Source organism: Microtus ochrogaster, unplaced genomic scaffold (genome assembly GCF_000317375.1).
Source record: "Microtus ochrogaster isolate Prairie Vole_2 unplaced genomic scaffold, MicOch1.0 UNK10, whole genome shotgun sequence".
Lineage (NCBI taxonomy): Eukaryota > Metazoa > Chordata > Mammalia > Rodentia > Cricetidae > Microtus > Microtus ochrogaster.
Genome location: NW_004949108.1, coordinates 2,965,202 through 2,982,335, shown reverse-complemented (window position 1 = coordinate 2,982,335; position 17,134 = coordinate 2,965,202). Strand labels below are relative to the sequence as shown.

At 41.6% G+C, this 17,134-nt stretch overlaps 1 protein-coding gene across 2 annotated transcripts in view; it reads left to right on the top strand.

The window, feature by feature from the left end:
* Adam17 (ADAM metallopeptidase domain 17) overlaps positions 1 to 17,134 on the top strand; it is a 55,290-nt gene that overhangs the window by 7,659 nt on the left and 30,497 nt on the right. Inside the window, exons 2-4 of one of the 2 annotated variants that reach the window (XM_005366501.3) lie at positions 4,986 to 5,118; positions 12,632 to 12,762; positions 14,146 to 14,234. In XM_005366501.3, the coding sequence (XP_005366558.1) occupies positions 4,986 to 5,118; positions 12,632 to 12,762; positions 14,146 to 14,234 (353 nt within the window). Of the gene's footprint in view, positions 1 to 4,985; positions 5,119 to 12,631; positions 12,763 to 14,145; positions 14,235 to 17,134 lie in introns of those variants that run through there. The other variant, XM_026788939.1, reaches the window with a different exon arrangement.

The window sequence follows — 17,134 nt, the reverse complement described above, 5'->3', positions numbered from 1 at the left end:
CTGGTCTCGAACTCACAGAGATCCGCCTGCCTCTGCCTCCCGAGTGCTGGGATTAAAGGCGTGCGCCACCACCGCCCGGCTCCATTTTTTAATCTGTGAGATAAAACATGTCATAAAACAAAAAGTGTCAGAAGAAAGATACTGAGAGCTGTAGAGTCCAGAGGAAAGAAAGGCCATTTTGCTTGAAATGCTGAAAGGCCAAGACCAACTAGGTAGACAGTCCCAGGAGGCCTGGCTATCTTCACAGGCATGTATGTATGTATGTATGTATGTATGTATGTATGTATACAATATTCTGTCTGTGTGTATGTCCGCAGGCCAGAAGAGGGCACCAGACCTCATTACAGATGGTTGTGAGCCATCATGTGGTTGCCAGGAATTGAACTCAGGACCTTTGGAAGAGCAGGCAATGCTCTTAACCACTGAGCCATCTCTCCAGCCCCCCTTCACAGGCTTTTAAAAGCATCATTTCAAAAAAGCTTGAGTTTCTCAGCCTGGATGAAATTCAAAAACCCAGTGTTGTGTTGCATTCGGGTTTGGCTGTATTTTTCTTCCTTCCTTTGGTTCTCTGACACAGCAATGGCATCAGAGTTTGGGGTGGTAGACGTGTTATTTAGTCTTCGTCCTCATTCGAAGTGTTCTGTGGAGATAGTGTAGTGACTCACTCAGCACAGCCCCCAGGAGAAAAGCTTGGACATTGTTGAACAAGTTGGTTGACTAAAAGGGCAAGCTTCTGGAAGGTTTTCTGTTGGTGCCCCTAAGCTTTGTGATTGCAGAGTCAAATCACCAGCCGCCATCTTGTGGTGGGAGAGCTGATAATATCTGAAACAGCTTTCTTCTGGATTGACTTTAAAAGGAAATTCTGTTAACACAAAAAATAGGGTAATATCTAGCAACTGTGAATTTTGAATCAGAGCCTTGAACGAATGTTGATTAACTTTGATCTGGTAGTAGCATGTCTGCACTCTTTTTTTTATTATACATTTTTATTGATATTTATTGAGCTCTACATTTTTCTCTGCTCCCCTCCCTGCCTCTCCCCTCTCCCCTTCAGCCCTCCCCTACGGTCTCTATGCTCCCAATTTACTCAGGAGATCTTGTCTTTTTATACTTTCTACTTCCTTGTAGATTAGATCTATGTAAGTCTCTCTTAGGGTCCATATTGTTGTCTAAGTTCTCTGGGATTGTGGTTTGTAGGCTGGCTTTCTTTGCTTTATGTTTAAAAACCACCTATGAGTGAGTACATGTGTCTGGGTTACCTCACTCAAAATAATGTTTTTATTTTTTATAATGTTTTAGCTCCATTTTCCTGCAAAATTCAAGCTGTTGTTATTTTATTCTGCTGAGTAGTATCCCGTTTTGTAAATGTACCACATTTTTCTTATCCATTCTTCGGTTGAGGGGCATTTATGTTTTTTCCAGGTTCTGCATGCCTGCACTCTTGCTTTCTTGGGTTTACTTAGGTATTTAACAGGAAGATAATCTTTCCTACCACCCTATAGAAACTGTTTAATACTTTTATCTTGCTTTAATGTCCACACCCCTTTTCTCTGTTCCTTTGCTAGTTCCTCTCTTCCTTTTTTCCCTTCCCTCCCTCCATTCCATCCCTTTATTTCCTCCCTTCTTTCTTTGGAGACAGAGACTTACTATGAATGCATTTCTCTGACCTGAAGTTTGTGTGTAGCCCCCACTCTCCTGCAACTGTGCTTTTCTTGTCCCAGCCTCCGGAGTGCCAGGCTTATAGGAGTACACCCCAGGCCTGCCCGGCTGATATCTGTTTTCTTGTGCATTCTGTGCTTCATACTACGATGAGTATTCTGTAGCACAAGGACTTTGTTCTTTTGCTGCTGTGTTTCAGCCCTTGGACTATTTAGTGCTTGGCTCACAGCAGCCGGTGAATGAGCTGAGGAACGGACTGATTGGGAATATTCAGGGACTATGCTCTTGGGTTCATTCATTTTCTTAAAATTTACTTACTTTAATTTTGTGTCTGCCTCTTATGCCTGCATGTTTGTGTCCCACTTGTGTCTGTTGTTCTTGGAGGTCAGAAGAGGGTGCCAGATCCTATGGAACTAGAGTTGTGAGCCGCTATTTGGATGCTGGGAACTAAACCCCAGATCTCTGCAAAAACCGCAATTACTCTTAACTTCTGACCTGTCTCTTCAGGCCTAAACATACATATACATACACACACACACACACACACACACACACACACACACACACACACACACACACACACACACACACACACACATATATATATATTTTTTTTTTTCCTCGAGACAGGGTTTCTCTGTAGCTTTGGAGCCTGTCCTGGAACTAGCTCTTGTAGACCAGGCTGGCCTCAAACTCACAGAGATCCATCCACCTACCTCTACCTCTCGGGTGCTGGGATTAAAGGCGTGCACCACCACTGCCCGTCCTACATTATTTTTAAGGCTGGATGTGAAAGCACAGGCAGGCCTGCAACCCCAGCACCGGGGAGGTGGGATAGGATCAGGAGTTCAGGGTTATGCTATGTTATATAGCTTGTTCAGGGCCACCGTGGACTGCAGGAGATTCTGTCTCAGTCACACCTCGCCGTACTCCCAACTCTGTCACTCTTAAAAAATGAGTGTGATGGTTTGTATTTTTAATCCTAGCACTTGGAAGACTGAGGCAGGAGGGTTGCTGTAAATTGGAGGTCAGTTTGTGCTACAGTAAGGCCCTGTCTCAGAAACCCAAAACAAACAAACAAACAAACAAACAAACAAACAAAATACCCATAATCCCAGCACTTGGAACGCTTGAGTTTCTGGGCTGCATAGTACACTCCTGTCCCCAAATAAAATTACTCTTAATTTTTGGTTTACATGAAATAATTGGATGCTTTTGACATTTCTTTTAAAACCATTTAAGTTTTTACTGTGTAACAATAAACATTAGCCCAGAGTGCTGCTGCCCTGTGGTGAGGAATTCTAGGTTCATTTGAATGATTTGAATGGCCATGATTATTGAAAGAAAAGGAAAATATCAGCTCATGTATTTTAGGCAGCTAATATTTATTTTTATTTTATGTATGTGAGTGTTTGCATGTGCCTGATGTCTGAGGAGGCCCAGAGAGGATGTCAGACCCCCAGGAACTAGAGTGACGGGCAGGTGTCAGTCACCATGTGGAACATACAGGAACAGAACTTGGATCCTCCACAAAAGCAGTAAACACCCTTAAGCATTGAGCCATCTCTCCAGTCCCCGTTAGACAGTTTTAAAAGAGACTAAAGTCTCCATATTGTTCTCTAAAAACTACTGTTTTTAAGTTAAAAACCTTACTTTAAAGCTCTTCTTTTGGAGGAGGCAGCAGAGGCTTGGTTAAAAACATGGAGAGCAGTGGCATATACTTTATTACAGTAGCTCAGGTTTTGAATCTCATACTTTTTCTGAACAAAGTGTGTCTTTGTTTTCTTGGCTGGTGACTTGGTCTGGTAAAGCAATAGGTGTTGGTTTCCTTCTGGGCATTAGTGGCCTCTCCCTGTACCTGAGTTGGTAGATGCTGGTGTGTCTGTTGGGGGTGGCCATGGTAGTGATGCTATTACCAGCCCTCGGGTTTGAGACTGAGTCTTGCTGACAAGCCCAGAACTGGTCTGGAACTTGGGTTTGGGGACTTGTGTGCTTTCCTGGTTTTAGTTTCTTTGGCTGTTAATACATATCATTTATCAATCTTCTTAGTACCTATTCATGGATGAGGGATTGGGTTAGCTCAGTTTGACAGGGAAAAGGTTGGATCAGCTACTTTTATCTTGGACATTTTAAACATGCACGCTAGAAATGCCTTTTATCTTGAAGTCTCATGGTACTCTTTGGTGTCTAACCTCACTCTGAGTCCAGCTCCCAGCCCTTCAAGAGTCTTCCCACAGCTAGCTTGTTTGCTGCACTCAGAGTGTAGTTGTTTCTGTGTTCTTAAGTCTGTTACCTCCTTGCTCCTCCCTGCTTCCAGGAGAAACTGGGTCATTTGTTCTGCAGGAATCTAACTTTCTAGGTGTGGCCGATGGCTTCCTGCACAAGTTATTTAACTTGGCAGCATCTGAACCTTTTATGTCCTAAGAATTTGAACTTAGATCTTTATTAATTCAGGTTCATTCTTTTTGTAAGGACGTGATTTGTTGGCTACAGACCCGAGCACTTCAGCTTATTGTCTGGCACAATTGTCTAGTAGGTTTAAGTGCTAAAAACCTTTAAGATTATTGACTTAATTTTTATGTCTATGAATGTTTTGCCTGTATGTATATATGTGTACCACATGTGTGTGGTTTGTGCCAGTGGAGGTCAGAAGAGGGTGTCAGATTCCCTGGACCTTGATTTATGGATGGTTGTCAGCAGCCATGTGGGTGCTAGGAACTGAACCTGGGTCCTCTTCCTCTGCAAGAAAAGGTGCTCTTAACTGCTGATCCCTCTCTTCAGCCTCTGGCAACCTTTATCAGTCTGTTAAAGATTTGTTTACTTTATTCTATGAATGCTTTACCCCTGTGTGTATATGTGTATATGCCATATGTATACCTGGTACCCATGGAGGTCAGAAGAGGGCCTTGGATTCCCCTCCTTGGAATTGCAATTACAGGTAGTTGTGAGCTGCCATGTGAGTGTTGGGATCTGAACCCAGGTCCTTTGGAAGAGCAGCAAGTGCTCTTCACTTCTGAGCCACAGCTTCAACCTCCATAATCTTTTAAAAACTATTTTAAATTGTGTCTGTGTGACTGTATGTGCTGGGTGCCCACAGAGGCCAGAAGACGGCTTTAGATCCCGTGGAGCTTCTGAACCGTCTGATGTGTGTACTGTATGTGTTGGGTGCCCACAGAGGCCAGAAGACGGCTTTAGATCCCGTGGAGCTTCTGAACCGTCTGATGTGTGTGCTGGGATCCGAATTCGGGTCCTCGTGACTGAGTGGGAAATGTTCTTAACTGACTGAGCTGTCTAACCTGTTAATAACTTTTTTACCTTTATTTCAGAGAAACTTGATTCTTTGCTCTCAGACTACGATATCCTCTCTTTGTCTAATATCCAGCAGCACTCTGTAAGGAAGAGAGACCTACAGTCTGCGGCACACTTAGAAACACTACTAACTTTTTCAGCTTTGAAAAGGTAATTGGAATTATACATAGAGTAATACTGGGGCAATGTGAAGGTGGGGCAGGCTGGCTTGTTTTGACAAAAGCAGTACAAAAAGGTATCTACAGAAATCTTAGGAAAATACTTCTTCAAGATTTGTACTTGATGTAATTACAGCATGTCCTGTGTGACTCTAACACTGTTTAATGTCTATTTTAAAAATGTTTAAAATATTTTTAAAAATTTATTAATATTTTAAAGGAAATGAGTATCCCAAGAGTATTACCAATGATAACCATATTTATAAAATTCTAACAGTTTTATTAATTGAATGTTTATAATACTTTTTATTTAAATTTTTTTTAAGATTTATTATTTATTTTATTATGTATTCAGTGTTCTGCCTGCAGGGATACATGCAGGCCAGAAGAGGGCACCAGATCAGATGGTTGTAAGCCACCATGTGGTTGTTGGGAATTGAACTCAGGACCTCTGGAAGAACAGCCAGTGCTCTTAACCTTTGAGCCATCTCTTCAGTCCTATTTTCAAAAATTTTTATTCATTGTTTTATGTATGAGTGTTTTGCCTGTCTTTATACCACATGTGTGTTTGGTGCCTTCAGAGGCTAGGGCATTGGATTCCCCAGGACTGGAGTCACAGAAGTTTGTGAGTTGTGATGTGGATGCTGGGAATCCAGCCTGGATCTGGAGGAGCAGCCAGTGTTCTTAACTGCTGATCCATCTCTTCAGCCCCTATTTTAAAAATTTTTAATTATTTATTTTTACTATTTATGTTTGTATCTGTGTGAGTATACATGCATGGGTGTGTTGTAGTGCCTGAGGAAACCAAAAGAGTATCTAATCTCTTAGAGCTGGCATTACAGGCTCTTGTGAGCCACCTCAATGTGGGTGCTGGGATCTGAACTGACAGTTAAAAGGGCAATAAGATGGGACTGGAGACATGGCTCTGGTTGAGAGCACTGACTGCAGGGTACCCAGTTTGATTCCTTGCAGCCACATTAGTTGCAAATATACATACATAAGAAAGAATACATAAAATCTTCTTTGAAAAACAGTGGGGACTATAAATATATGAGCTTTTAAAAAATTCACTGAAGGCCGGGTGATGGTGGCGCACGCCTTTAATCCCAGCACTCGGGAGGCAGAGGCAGGCAGATCTCTGTGAGTTCGAGACCAGCCTGGTCTATAGCGCTAGTTCCAGGACAGGCTCCAAAGCCACAGAGAAACCCTGTCTCGAAAATCCAAAAAAAAAAAAAAAAAAAAAAAAAAATTCACTGAATAAGATTTTCAAATAACAATAAACATGAGTAAGGTTGCCAATATTTTTTAGGTCAAAAAACCCAGCTCAAACAGCCACAAAAGGCTAGGCTCCACCCACTTAGTACTCCAGTTAAAGAGACAGTGGTGAGACACACATTAGAAACAGGGGTTCAGGGACCATCAAGTTCATCTTCTAGGTTCCATCATGAGGTTTACTCTAAGCAGAGAGAACACTGGGTCATGGGAAAGAGGTACTTTGAATTAAGCAGTGCTGATCAAGATGTGATTCTCCCTGTCCTAGTCTTGGTTCTGGTTCATTCAGTGGTCCAAAGAAGTCCTTATTGGTTGTCATTACTCTCATTCTTACATTTTGTTCTTATTCTTGTCATTACTCTTAAGGCTTGGGTGTAGCCTTACACGTCTGGATTATTGTTCTCATCTGGGCTCCTGTGAGAGTTTGTTCTTCCTGGGAATATACAGTACTTGTGTGCCCAATCCAAGTGCAGAGATTCCCAAGTGCTTTTTCAGTAATATATGTATCTGGTTTAAGAACCAAATTGTCCCAGAGAAACAGATTAGTTTGTAAAGTGCTTGCCTAACACACTCAAGGTCCTGCGTTTATTCCTAGTACCCCACCCCAAAACAAAGAAAAAGCAACCTTAAAGAGACTATATATTAAGTCATTTTCTAACTAAATCCTAGATCCAAAGAGGTTTTTTTGTTTGTAAACTTCTAAAAAGTTTTAGTGTTTTTAAAATATAAAATATAGTTGTTTTTTTTAAATATTTATTTATTATGTATACAATATTCTGTCTGTGTGTATGTCTGCAGGTCAGAAGAGGGCACCAGACCTTACTTACAGATGGTTGTGAGCCACCATGTGGTTGCCGGGAATTGAACTCAGGACCTTTGGAAGAGCAGGCAATGCTCTTAACCAGTGAGCCATCTCTCCAGCTCCCTAAAATATAGTTTTAAAATATTTTTTAAACATTTACTTATTATCAATGGGGATACTCACACTACAGCAAATGAGTAGAAATTAGGACAGCTTGTAGGAGTTGGCTCTTACCTTCCACTGTGTGAGTTCCAGGGGCCATCAGACTTGGCAGCAAGAGTCTTTGCCCATTGAACCATCTTGATGTCTCTTCAGTGCGTGCATAGTTTTGCATGTAGATTAAAGTGTAGATACATGCCACCATGCCCTCACTATGTTGGTGAGTTCAACCAACACAGACAAAGTTTTCATCTGAAATGAGCATGTACGGAATTTGTCTTGTTATTACACCCTGAAAAGTAAGTAAAAGTAACTTAATCAGATTATTTATTCATTCATTCATTTGTGACAAGGTCTTGCTGTGTAGCCCAGGCTGGGCTGGAACTCACTGTGTGGATCACACAGGACTTAGACTTGCATAATTATGCTTTTCAGGTGCTAGGATTACAGGTGTGTGCCTCCACATCTTGTTTGGTGTGGTGTTGGGGAACATGACCTTTTGCCTGCCAGACAAGCCCCTCTGCCAGCTATGCTATGTCCCCAGCCTAGTGCACTAGGTTTTTATCAGCAGGTAGCTTTCATCTTCTCTAAGGGAAAATATCTCACACAGTTGTTTTGATTTATGTTTCAAGTGAAACATTTCATTTGTTTGTTTTTATGAATTACACTTTCATAATTTTTTGCTACTGAGTTTGTTCATTTGGCTACTGAATTTGCTTAGTATATTAAGGAAATTGGTCAGTCGTTGCATATTACTGATATTTTGTGCAAGAAGTTTATTTTTTTTGGATTTTTGAGACAGGGTTTCTCTGTAACTTTGGAGCTTGTCCTGGAACTAGCTCTTGTAGACCAGGCTGGTCTCGAACTCAAAGAGATCCACCTGCCTCTGCCTCCTGAGTGCTGGGATTAAAGACGTGCACCACCACCACAAGAAGTTTTTAATAGTATTTTATTTTTCTAATCATTGCCATATCTACATGTTATTTTTTAGTAACTTTAGAACTTATATACAAATAGTAAAATATTGACTATAGATAGTATCATTTTGGCTATTTAGCTTCCAAGCAACCTAAAAATTGAGTGTATTGTTTACCAGACACTTGGCATAGCTTGTCTCTAATTCTTCCATTCTCTTGATAGTTGTTTCCTTTTAAAGACACACACCTATGGTTCGTAGAAGCTAGATGACATGCCCACAATAGATAGCTGTTTGTGCACAGCCGCGTCCAGAATTAAGTTACTTTTTTAGCACTGGTAAAAGTTTACTAAGGAATGGGTGGGAAGGGAGATGGCTTAGTGTGAGTGTACCTGCTAACAACACGAACTCTACCCTCAGGACCTGCATGGTAGAAGACTGCCTCTACATGTGTACCGTGGCTCGTGTGTGTCCACACACAGGCCCACACTAAATAAGTGTAGTGAAAATGTGTTTAGTCTATAGGAGCAGTGGAGGAGGTACAAAACAAGAACTGAAAATTGAGTTTTCTAGAGATTTGAAGCGGCTTATGGAGTCCTTCCCTATGACGGGGCAGGTATTTCTGTGGCTTTACGTATTTCTTGTGTTTCACAAATGACACTGGTGTGTAAAGAAAATGGTAATATAAGCTGTGCACTGGGTGGTAGAGGCTGGCAGAGAAAGAAAGAAAGAAAGAAAGAAAGAAAGAAAGAAAGAAAGAAAGAAGAAAGAAAAAAGAGAGAAAGAGTTAATATCCATCCCTGTTTACACAGAATCAATTAAGTATTTTTTTATTAATTTACAGTTTTGATCTTGTTTATTAGGAATTGTGTCTAACAATTCTGAAAATGTATCATTGCATTAAATTGGTCTTTCATTTAACCTTCAGACTATTGAGTTAAGTCTTTTATATTTTTTAGATGAATGCTTAGGTTTAGTGACTTACAGTCAAGGTCATACAGTAATGGTGGAGGTTGGATTTGAGCCAAGCTTTTCAGACTTCTCGTCCAGTGCTATTTCTCCTCTCATACTGTGTTACTAACATATAAACAATCAAGTCTTGGGTAGCGGGAATGGTCAGTGCAGGCGATGGCCAGCCTTGCCTTTGAGAAGCCATTGTTTCTGGTGATGATAGCAAAGGAGAAGATTCTCATTTTAATAGCAGTGGAAGACAAAAGAATTTAAACCAGACTACAGTAGATTTGGATGTGACTGGTAAGGTTGAAATCATGAAGTGAATATTGAAGGATTGCAGCATGAGTAGTGGTTTATGAGAAAGGAACCTTGTTTAAAATTTGCCTGCTGAGCTTTCCTTGTTGACACAATGAATAAACACCCATTCTAAAGTAATGAGAAAGCTGCAAAGTAGTTGTAACTGACTCCCTAGCTGAAGGTTTTATAAAGCACAGTGCTAAGACTAGAAAACTTAAAAAACAAGTTTGGGCTTTATTTTTACCATATAACAGATCTGTTTTTTATAAAAAGTGTGTGTGTTCATGTATGAGTATGGATGCTTGTATTTAAGGCATGGCGCTGAAGTTTGGAGATCAAAGGACAATCTTGGGCATGAGCTCTCACCTTCCACTTTTTTTTGTTTGTTTTTTGAAACAGGTTTTCTCAGTGTAATCTCACTCTGTAGACCACACTGACCTCAAATTCACAGAGATCTGCTTCCCTCTGCCTCCTGAGTCCTGGGATTAAAGGGGTGAGCTACCACCACTCAGCACCCCTCCCCCCCTTTTTTAATTGATCCTCATATTGGCATAGCAAGTGCTTTACCCACCGAGCCCTTCTCCCCAGTCCTCACAGCGGATTCTTGGTGCAGAAAACCCAGATTGCAGCTCGTGAGACTTTCTCAGGAAGAACATCAGAGACACTGTCATAGCTCAGGAGAACTTTGACCCTGAACCTAGGGCATTTGTAATAGGGTGCTTTTCTTCCCAAAGTTCCGTCGTAACCAAAGTGGAAAGAACATTAGTGATAATGAATGACGTAGGAGGGCACACTGGATAGCAGGGGAAATGAACAAGGTTATGAAATGAGGTATTGTATCTCTCTCTGACCATCAGAAAGTATATAAGCAAAGCTAAAATTACCTTGTATGCTCAAAAAGTTAAAAATAGTCGTTGCTGTGGAGACAGTCCCAGTCTGGGTTTCTTCCTGGCAGTTGAGAGATTTATGCAGACCCACAGGGAAGTAACATTTCATATTTTCAACACCATAGCTGACAAAATTTGTTCCTATGGTTGAGAAGAACAATATATCTTTCTTTACCTTGGGTATTAGTGGGCACATTGAAAGGTCTCTGTGAATATCAAAGTCTGACTCCCACCCCCAGCTTTTATTTCAGAATGACAATGCTTTAAAGTATTAAACCATATAAGGAACTGGGACATATATATTTTATTTTATTTTTTTAATATTTATTTATTTATTATGTATACAATATTCTTTGTGTATGTCTGCAGGCCAGAAGAGGGCACCAGACCCCATTACAGATGGTTGTGAGCCACCATGTGGTTGCTGGGAATTGAACTCAGGACCTTTGGAAGAGCAGGCAATGCTCTTAACTTCTGAGCTATCTCTCCAGCCTGACATATATATTTTAATATCCACACTTAGTATCTATGTCCCTGGTAGTAATTATGTATTACTGTTTTTCGAGGTGAGTTTTATTGAGGAGGAAAAAAAACTCATGGGGGTCCTTTTAAATAAACCCAGAAACAGCATTTTGATAATTTTACACAGTAGCAAGACCTCTTCCATAGGACGCCAGCCTGGTTGCTTGAAGCAGTGAAATACAAATCCATTGTTCAGTTTCACAGTTGATAGCTGTGTAACTGTGAGTCTGTAACTGCTCAGGTCCAGCTTTTACTTTTATGAAGTAGAGATAATAGACAGATTATCTTAAGAGCAGGTAGATAAAATTAATGGCATATAACAGAGTCTTTAATAGTCAATTTCTGAGATAAACAGGACACCCAATTTAAACCTTAACTGTCCTCATGTGTTTCCTTATTAATCAGTTTCCAGGAAAGAGAAATACATAATCTTTACCCTTATTCCCCAAGAATTAGTTAATGAGTTTTCTTCCATCTTTCCTTTCTTTCTTGTTTTGACTGGACAGAATATGAAGGGTTATTTTTAAAGATTGCATATTTTTAACCAGGATACACAGATGCACTTAATGTAACGATACTTTTTGCAAAAATGGATTTCATAGTACTTGGAAATGCTCTCTAAAAATTAGACAGCAGGTGCCTGAAGCTCCAAACAGCCCTGAGGATGGAGGCAGGGAGTGTTTGGTGACTCCCGAGAGCTGTGCTGCAGATGAAATGACTACTTCACTAGAGCAGACTGCCGCTGTGTGCACACAGTCGGGTAGAACTCTCAAGCATAGTTTCTGTGTCTATGTACACGTGTATCATGGAATACATGTGAGGGTCAGAGGGCGACTTGGGGAGTTAGTGCTTGCTTTCCATCATGTAGGCCCCACAGACAGAACTTACCTGTGAGTTGTCCTGCCAGCCCCCAGCGCCCCTTTAAAGACCATTTTAAAATTAGTTTCTTTAGCTGGGCGGTGGTAGTGCACGTCTTTAATCCCGGCACTCAGGAGGCAGAGGCAGGCAGATCCGTGAGTTCGAGGCCAGTCTGGTTCACAAGAGTGAGTTCCAGGACAGTCAGGACTGTTACATAGAGAAACCCTGTCTCAGAAAAAAAAAAAAGAAAGAAAGAAAGAAAAATAGTTTCTTTTGTTCTGCAGAGGTTTTATAACTAAACCAATTAGTCCCTTTATCTTTGCAGGAGAAGTAATGTTACATGTACCCAATAAGTTGTTATTAGCTTCTGTGGGTCTGGAGAGATGACTTTGTGGTTTAAAGCACTTGCTACTTTTACAGAAGACTGGAGTTTCCCAGCACCCACATTGAACTGCTCGCAACCACCTGTAACTCTAGCTTCAAGGGATCCAGCGCTCTCTTCTGGCCTTCCAGGGCACTCACCACCGTGTACTCATGCCCACACACAGACACAAACACACAGTAATGGATTAAGCCTTTTCTCCCCTGAGGAAAATTACGGAATGCTTCACAGATTTGTGTATCATCCTTGTGCGGGGCTATGCATCCTCTCTGCATCCTCTAATTTTAGTGTATATATGCTGCTGAAGAGAGACCAATTGCTATCAATCTTGGGAAAAAATTATTAGTTATAACTTGGGTAGAGATTTATTTATCTTGTCTCTTCTAGATCTTAAAGAGTGAAATGAAAATCAGGCCTCTATTTCATGTCTTTAAACTGACTGCATTCTCTCTGTAGGCATTTTAAATTATACCTGACATCAAGTACTGAGCGCTTTTCACAAAACTTGAGAGTCGTGGTGGTGGATGGAAAAGAAGAAAGCGAGTACAGTGTGAAATGGCAGGACTTCTTCAGCGGGCACGTGGTCGGTGAGTGCGTGCTGGCCCTCTGCAGAGCTCCTGGGTTGTTGTGTTCTCCGCTCATCACGCTTGGCAGTGATGGGATGCCTGACAGGCAAAAGAGGAAGGATTTACGTCACTGCATGGTTTACAAGGTTCTGGTTCACCATGCTTTGGACCTAGGGGAGACAGACCATCATGGTAGCAGAAGTGTGTGGTGGAAGAGGTGGCTCATGTCATGATTCCAGGAAGCATGGGGAAAGGAGGGCAGAGGGACGCCACATGTCCTTCAAAGGCCTTCCCCCATGACTGACTCCTTTCAAGTAGATTCCAACTCCCAATTGGTCCATTCAGTTATGAGTTAGTCATCAGTGGATCAATCCCTTGATGAAGTATGACTCTAATAGTCTAATCACTTTCAAGAATCTAACTGAAAACTCAGCTTTGAATGCACAAATCTTTAAGGGGCATTTTTTAGATTTAAACCATCATAGGCCTCGGCTTTAGCTTACTTACAGAGTTTCTCTTTTTGTGGGGGGTGGATAGGTAAGGAAAGACGTGGGGTTTTTTTGTTTTTAAAGATTTTTATTTATTATGTATACAGTATTCTTCCTGTATGTATGCCTGTAGGCTAGAAGAGGGAGCCAGATCTTATTACAGATGATTGTGAGCTGCCGTGTGGTTGCTGGGAATTGAACTCAGGACCTCTGGAAGAGCAACCAATACTCTTAACCACTGAGCCCCCCAAAAGGGTGTTTTTTTTTATGAGCTCTGTAAGTTAGGAGAGTACAGGTATCATTTAGCGTGTTGTTTAGGGAGCGTCTCTCCTTCCCTCATAACATAGCCCAAGCTGGTCTCTTGGACTGTGGGCACTGTTGTGTCTCATGCACTGTCATCCCATCCCTCACCTGGCTTGGTTTGCTTTTTACTTTTTTCTGCAATAAGAAGAAGGAAATGGAGAGATGACTCCGGGGGTTAAGAGCACTGACTGCTCTGCCAGAGGTCCCGGGTTCTATTCCAGGCACCCACATGGAGACTCACAGCCTCTAGTTCCTGGGAATATAATACTCTCTGCTGGCCGCTGAGGGTACTGCATACACAGACAAAATGTTTATACTCATAAATAAGGAAAAAAAGGTGAAAATGGCACAGAAAGCTCCAAATTACTGTTGGGATCTATATATTCTAATTTGTGCTTCCTGTTTTCCTTAGTTGTTGTTTATTTTTGAGGCAGAGTTTCTTGGTGAAGTCCTGGCTGCCCCAAAATTTGCTCTGTAGGCCAGGCTGGCCTTGAATTTAGAGATCCACCTGCCTCTGCCTCCTGAGTGCTGGGATTATAGGCATGTGACACTACCACCTGGCTCTGATATAAATATTTTTGATAATAAAAGTACCTTCTTTTTTTCCCTCAAGGTGAGCCTGACTCTAGAGTTCTAGCCCACATAGGAGATGATGATGTTACAATAAAAATCAACACAGATGGGGCAGAGTATAACATAGAGGTAAGTCTACGTGTAAAAGGGTTGACTTGGGGACAGGGGTTTGAGAACTCTGTTATAGCCCATGCTGGCCTTTAATTGGCAAGGTAGCTGAGGTCGGCCTTGAACTCAATGCAGCTGAGGTTGGCCTTGAACCCCTGGTTCTTCTCCCTCTACTTCCACCTTCCTTCCTTTGAAGTTGTCTTTCTTTCAGTAGCTTGTTGCTCTGATTTTTAAAGAGCTTCTTTGTAGTTGGTTTTTTACTCTTTGGGGGCCCACACACCCAACTCCCATATGACTTACTCTTCCTTATGAATTCCCGGCCTTAGCTTGGCTTGTTTCCAGCCAGTTTTTCTAACTTAAATTATCCCATTTCTCTTTAACTATGTTTTGCCTCTGGGCTTTTTATTTTTTTAACCTTACTTTGTTTTATTTATTTTTCTTTCCTTCCTACTCTGTGGCTGGCCTCTGCCACCCTCCTCTCCTTTTCTCCTTGCTCTCCTCCCTAGATTTCTCCTTTCAGCCCCGCCTATCTTTCCTCTGCCTAGCTATTGGCTGTTCATTTCTTTATCAGACCAATCAGGTGCCTTAAGCAAGGTGAAAGAGATGCAGCATATTTTTACATAATTAAGCTCATATTCTTTTTCTTTGGGGGGGGGGTTTGAGACAGGGTTTCTCTGTGGTTTTGGAGCCTGTCCTGGAACTAGCTCTTGTAGACCAGGCTGGTCTCGAACTCACAAGATCCGCCTGCCTCTGCCTCCCGAGTGCTGGGATTAAAGGCCTGCGCCGCCACCACCACCGCCCGGCTTTAAGCTCATATTTTACATTGTTAAGCGAATGCAGCCTAAACAAAAGTAACACATCTTTGCTTGATTAAACAAATATTCCACAGCATTTCTTGGTTGTTTTAAGATGTTAAAGCTAATTAAGTATGTTGAGTCCCATCTCTAATCCCTCTTGGGAGGCTCAGGCAGGAGAATTGCCATGAGTTTTCTGTTTAGCACTCAGGAAGGCAGAGGCAGGGGGATCACCGTAAGCTCAAGACTAGCCTAGGTTACATAGTGAGCTCTGAGACAGTCTAAGCTACATAGGGAGACCCAGGGCACTTTAAGAAACCTAGTTAAATAATCATAAATGCCATAGTTATGCCACCATGCCTTGGTGATGGTTTGTGTAATAAGAGCCCAGGGCCTCTTCATCCTTGCTGGGTGCTGTACCAGTATATGCATACCTGGACCATATGTTCTGAGAATATTTTTCTAGTTCTTTTTCTATATGCATATGTATACTAAGTGTGACTATCCAGACTGTTCTTCCTGCAAGAAGTTTTTTTCGTGAAGGCTCTCTGGTGGACCATTGTTTAGCCAGTCTTCTGCTGATGACCATTAATTGTGCTTTAATTTCTTGAAATAATAGAATGTTCTAGAATGAACAGCTTTTGGGTACATATATTTACTTGGGATGGCCTGGGTGACCAGTGTATAAGGTTTTCTTTTTTTTTTTTTTTTTTTTTGGTTTTTTTTTTGGTTTTTTCGAGACAGGGTTTCTCTGTGGCTTTGGAGCTTTGGAGCCTGTCCTGGCACTAGCTCTGTAGACCAGGCTGGTCTCGAACTCAGTCTATAAGGTTTTCATTGTTGTGTTTCATTTGTTTCTGAGACCGAGTCTTCTGTGTGTAGAAGGCCATTTCCCGTGTGTTAGTTAGGGCTTCAGCATTTTCAGCAGCGTGCACAGGGGTCATTTCTCTCCAGCCTCACCTGCCTGTTTCTGATGATAGCCGTCCTAAGGGGCATGAAGTAGTGTCCTTCTCATTTTCTTATACGTGCATAACTTTATGTTTAGAATCCTTTTTACATTCTTCATAGCTGAGACCAGTATATTTACAGAAAGGTTAGTTTTGTGAACATGTTTGCAGCCTTTTGACTTGTGCACCCTTCCGAGCACATGGGTTGTATTCCCTGGCAGACCTGTGTTATAGATGCAGAGTCTTTCTTTCTTTCTTTCTTTCTTCCTTCCTTCCTTCCTTCCTTCCTTCCTTCCTTCCTTCCTTCCTTCCTTCCTTCCTTCCTTCCTTCCTTCCTTCCTTTAGATTTCTGTCTCTTCCCAGCCACCGCCTCCCATTTCCCTCCCCCTCCCCCAATCAAGTCCCCCTCCCTCATCAGCCCAAAGAGCAATCAGAGTTCCCTGCCCTATGGGAAGTCCAAGGACCACCCACCTCCATCCAGGTCTAGTAAGGTGAGGATTCAAACTGCCTAGGCTCCCACAAAGCCAGTACGTGCAGTAGGATCAAAAACCCATTGCCACTGTTCTTGAATTCTCAGTAGTCCTCATTGTCCGCTATGTTCTTCTATTCAATTCCATTGAATATTGGTCTTCTATTCAATTCCATTGGTCGACTTCTCTGTTTTTATGCCAATACCAAGCTGTTTTCAATACTGTAGCTCTGTAATAGAGTTTGAAGTTAGGGGTGGTAATGCCTCCAGACGATCCTTTATTGTGTAAGATTGTTTTGGCTTTCCTGGGTTTTTTGTTTTTCCATATAAAGTTGATTATTGTCTTTTCCAGATCTGTGAAGAATTTTGATGGGATTTTGATGGGGATTGCATTGAATCTATAGATTGCTTTTGAGAGAATTGCCATTTTTACTATGTTGATCCTCCCAATCCAAGAACAAGGGAGATCCTTCCATTTTCTGGTGTCCTCTTCAATTTATTTCTTCAAAGACTTAAAGTTCTTGTCAAATAGATCTTTCACTTCTTTGGTCAGAGTTACCCCAGATATTTTATGCTATTTGTGGCTATGGTGAAAGATGATGCTTCTCTGATTTCCCTATCTGTTTCCTTATCCTTAGTGTATAGGAAGGCAACTGATTTTTTGGAGTTGATCTTGTATCCTGCCACATTACTAAAGGTGTTTATCAGCTGTAG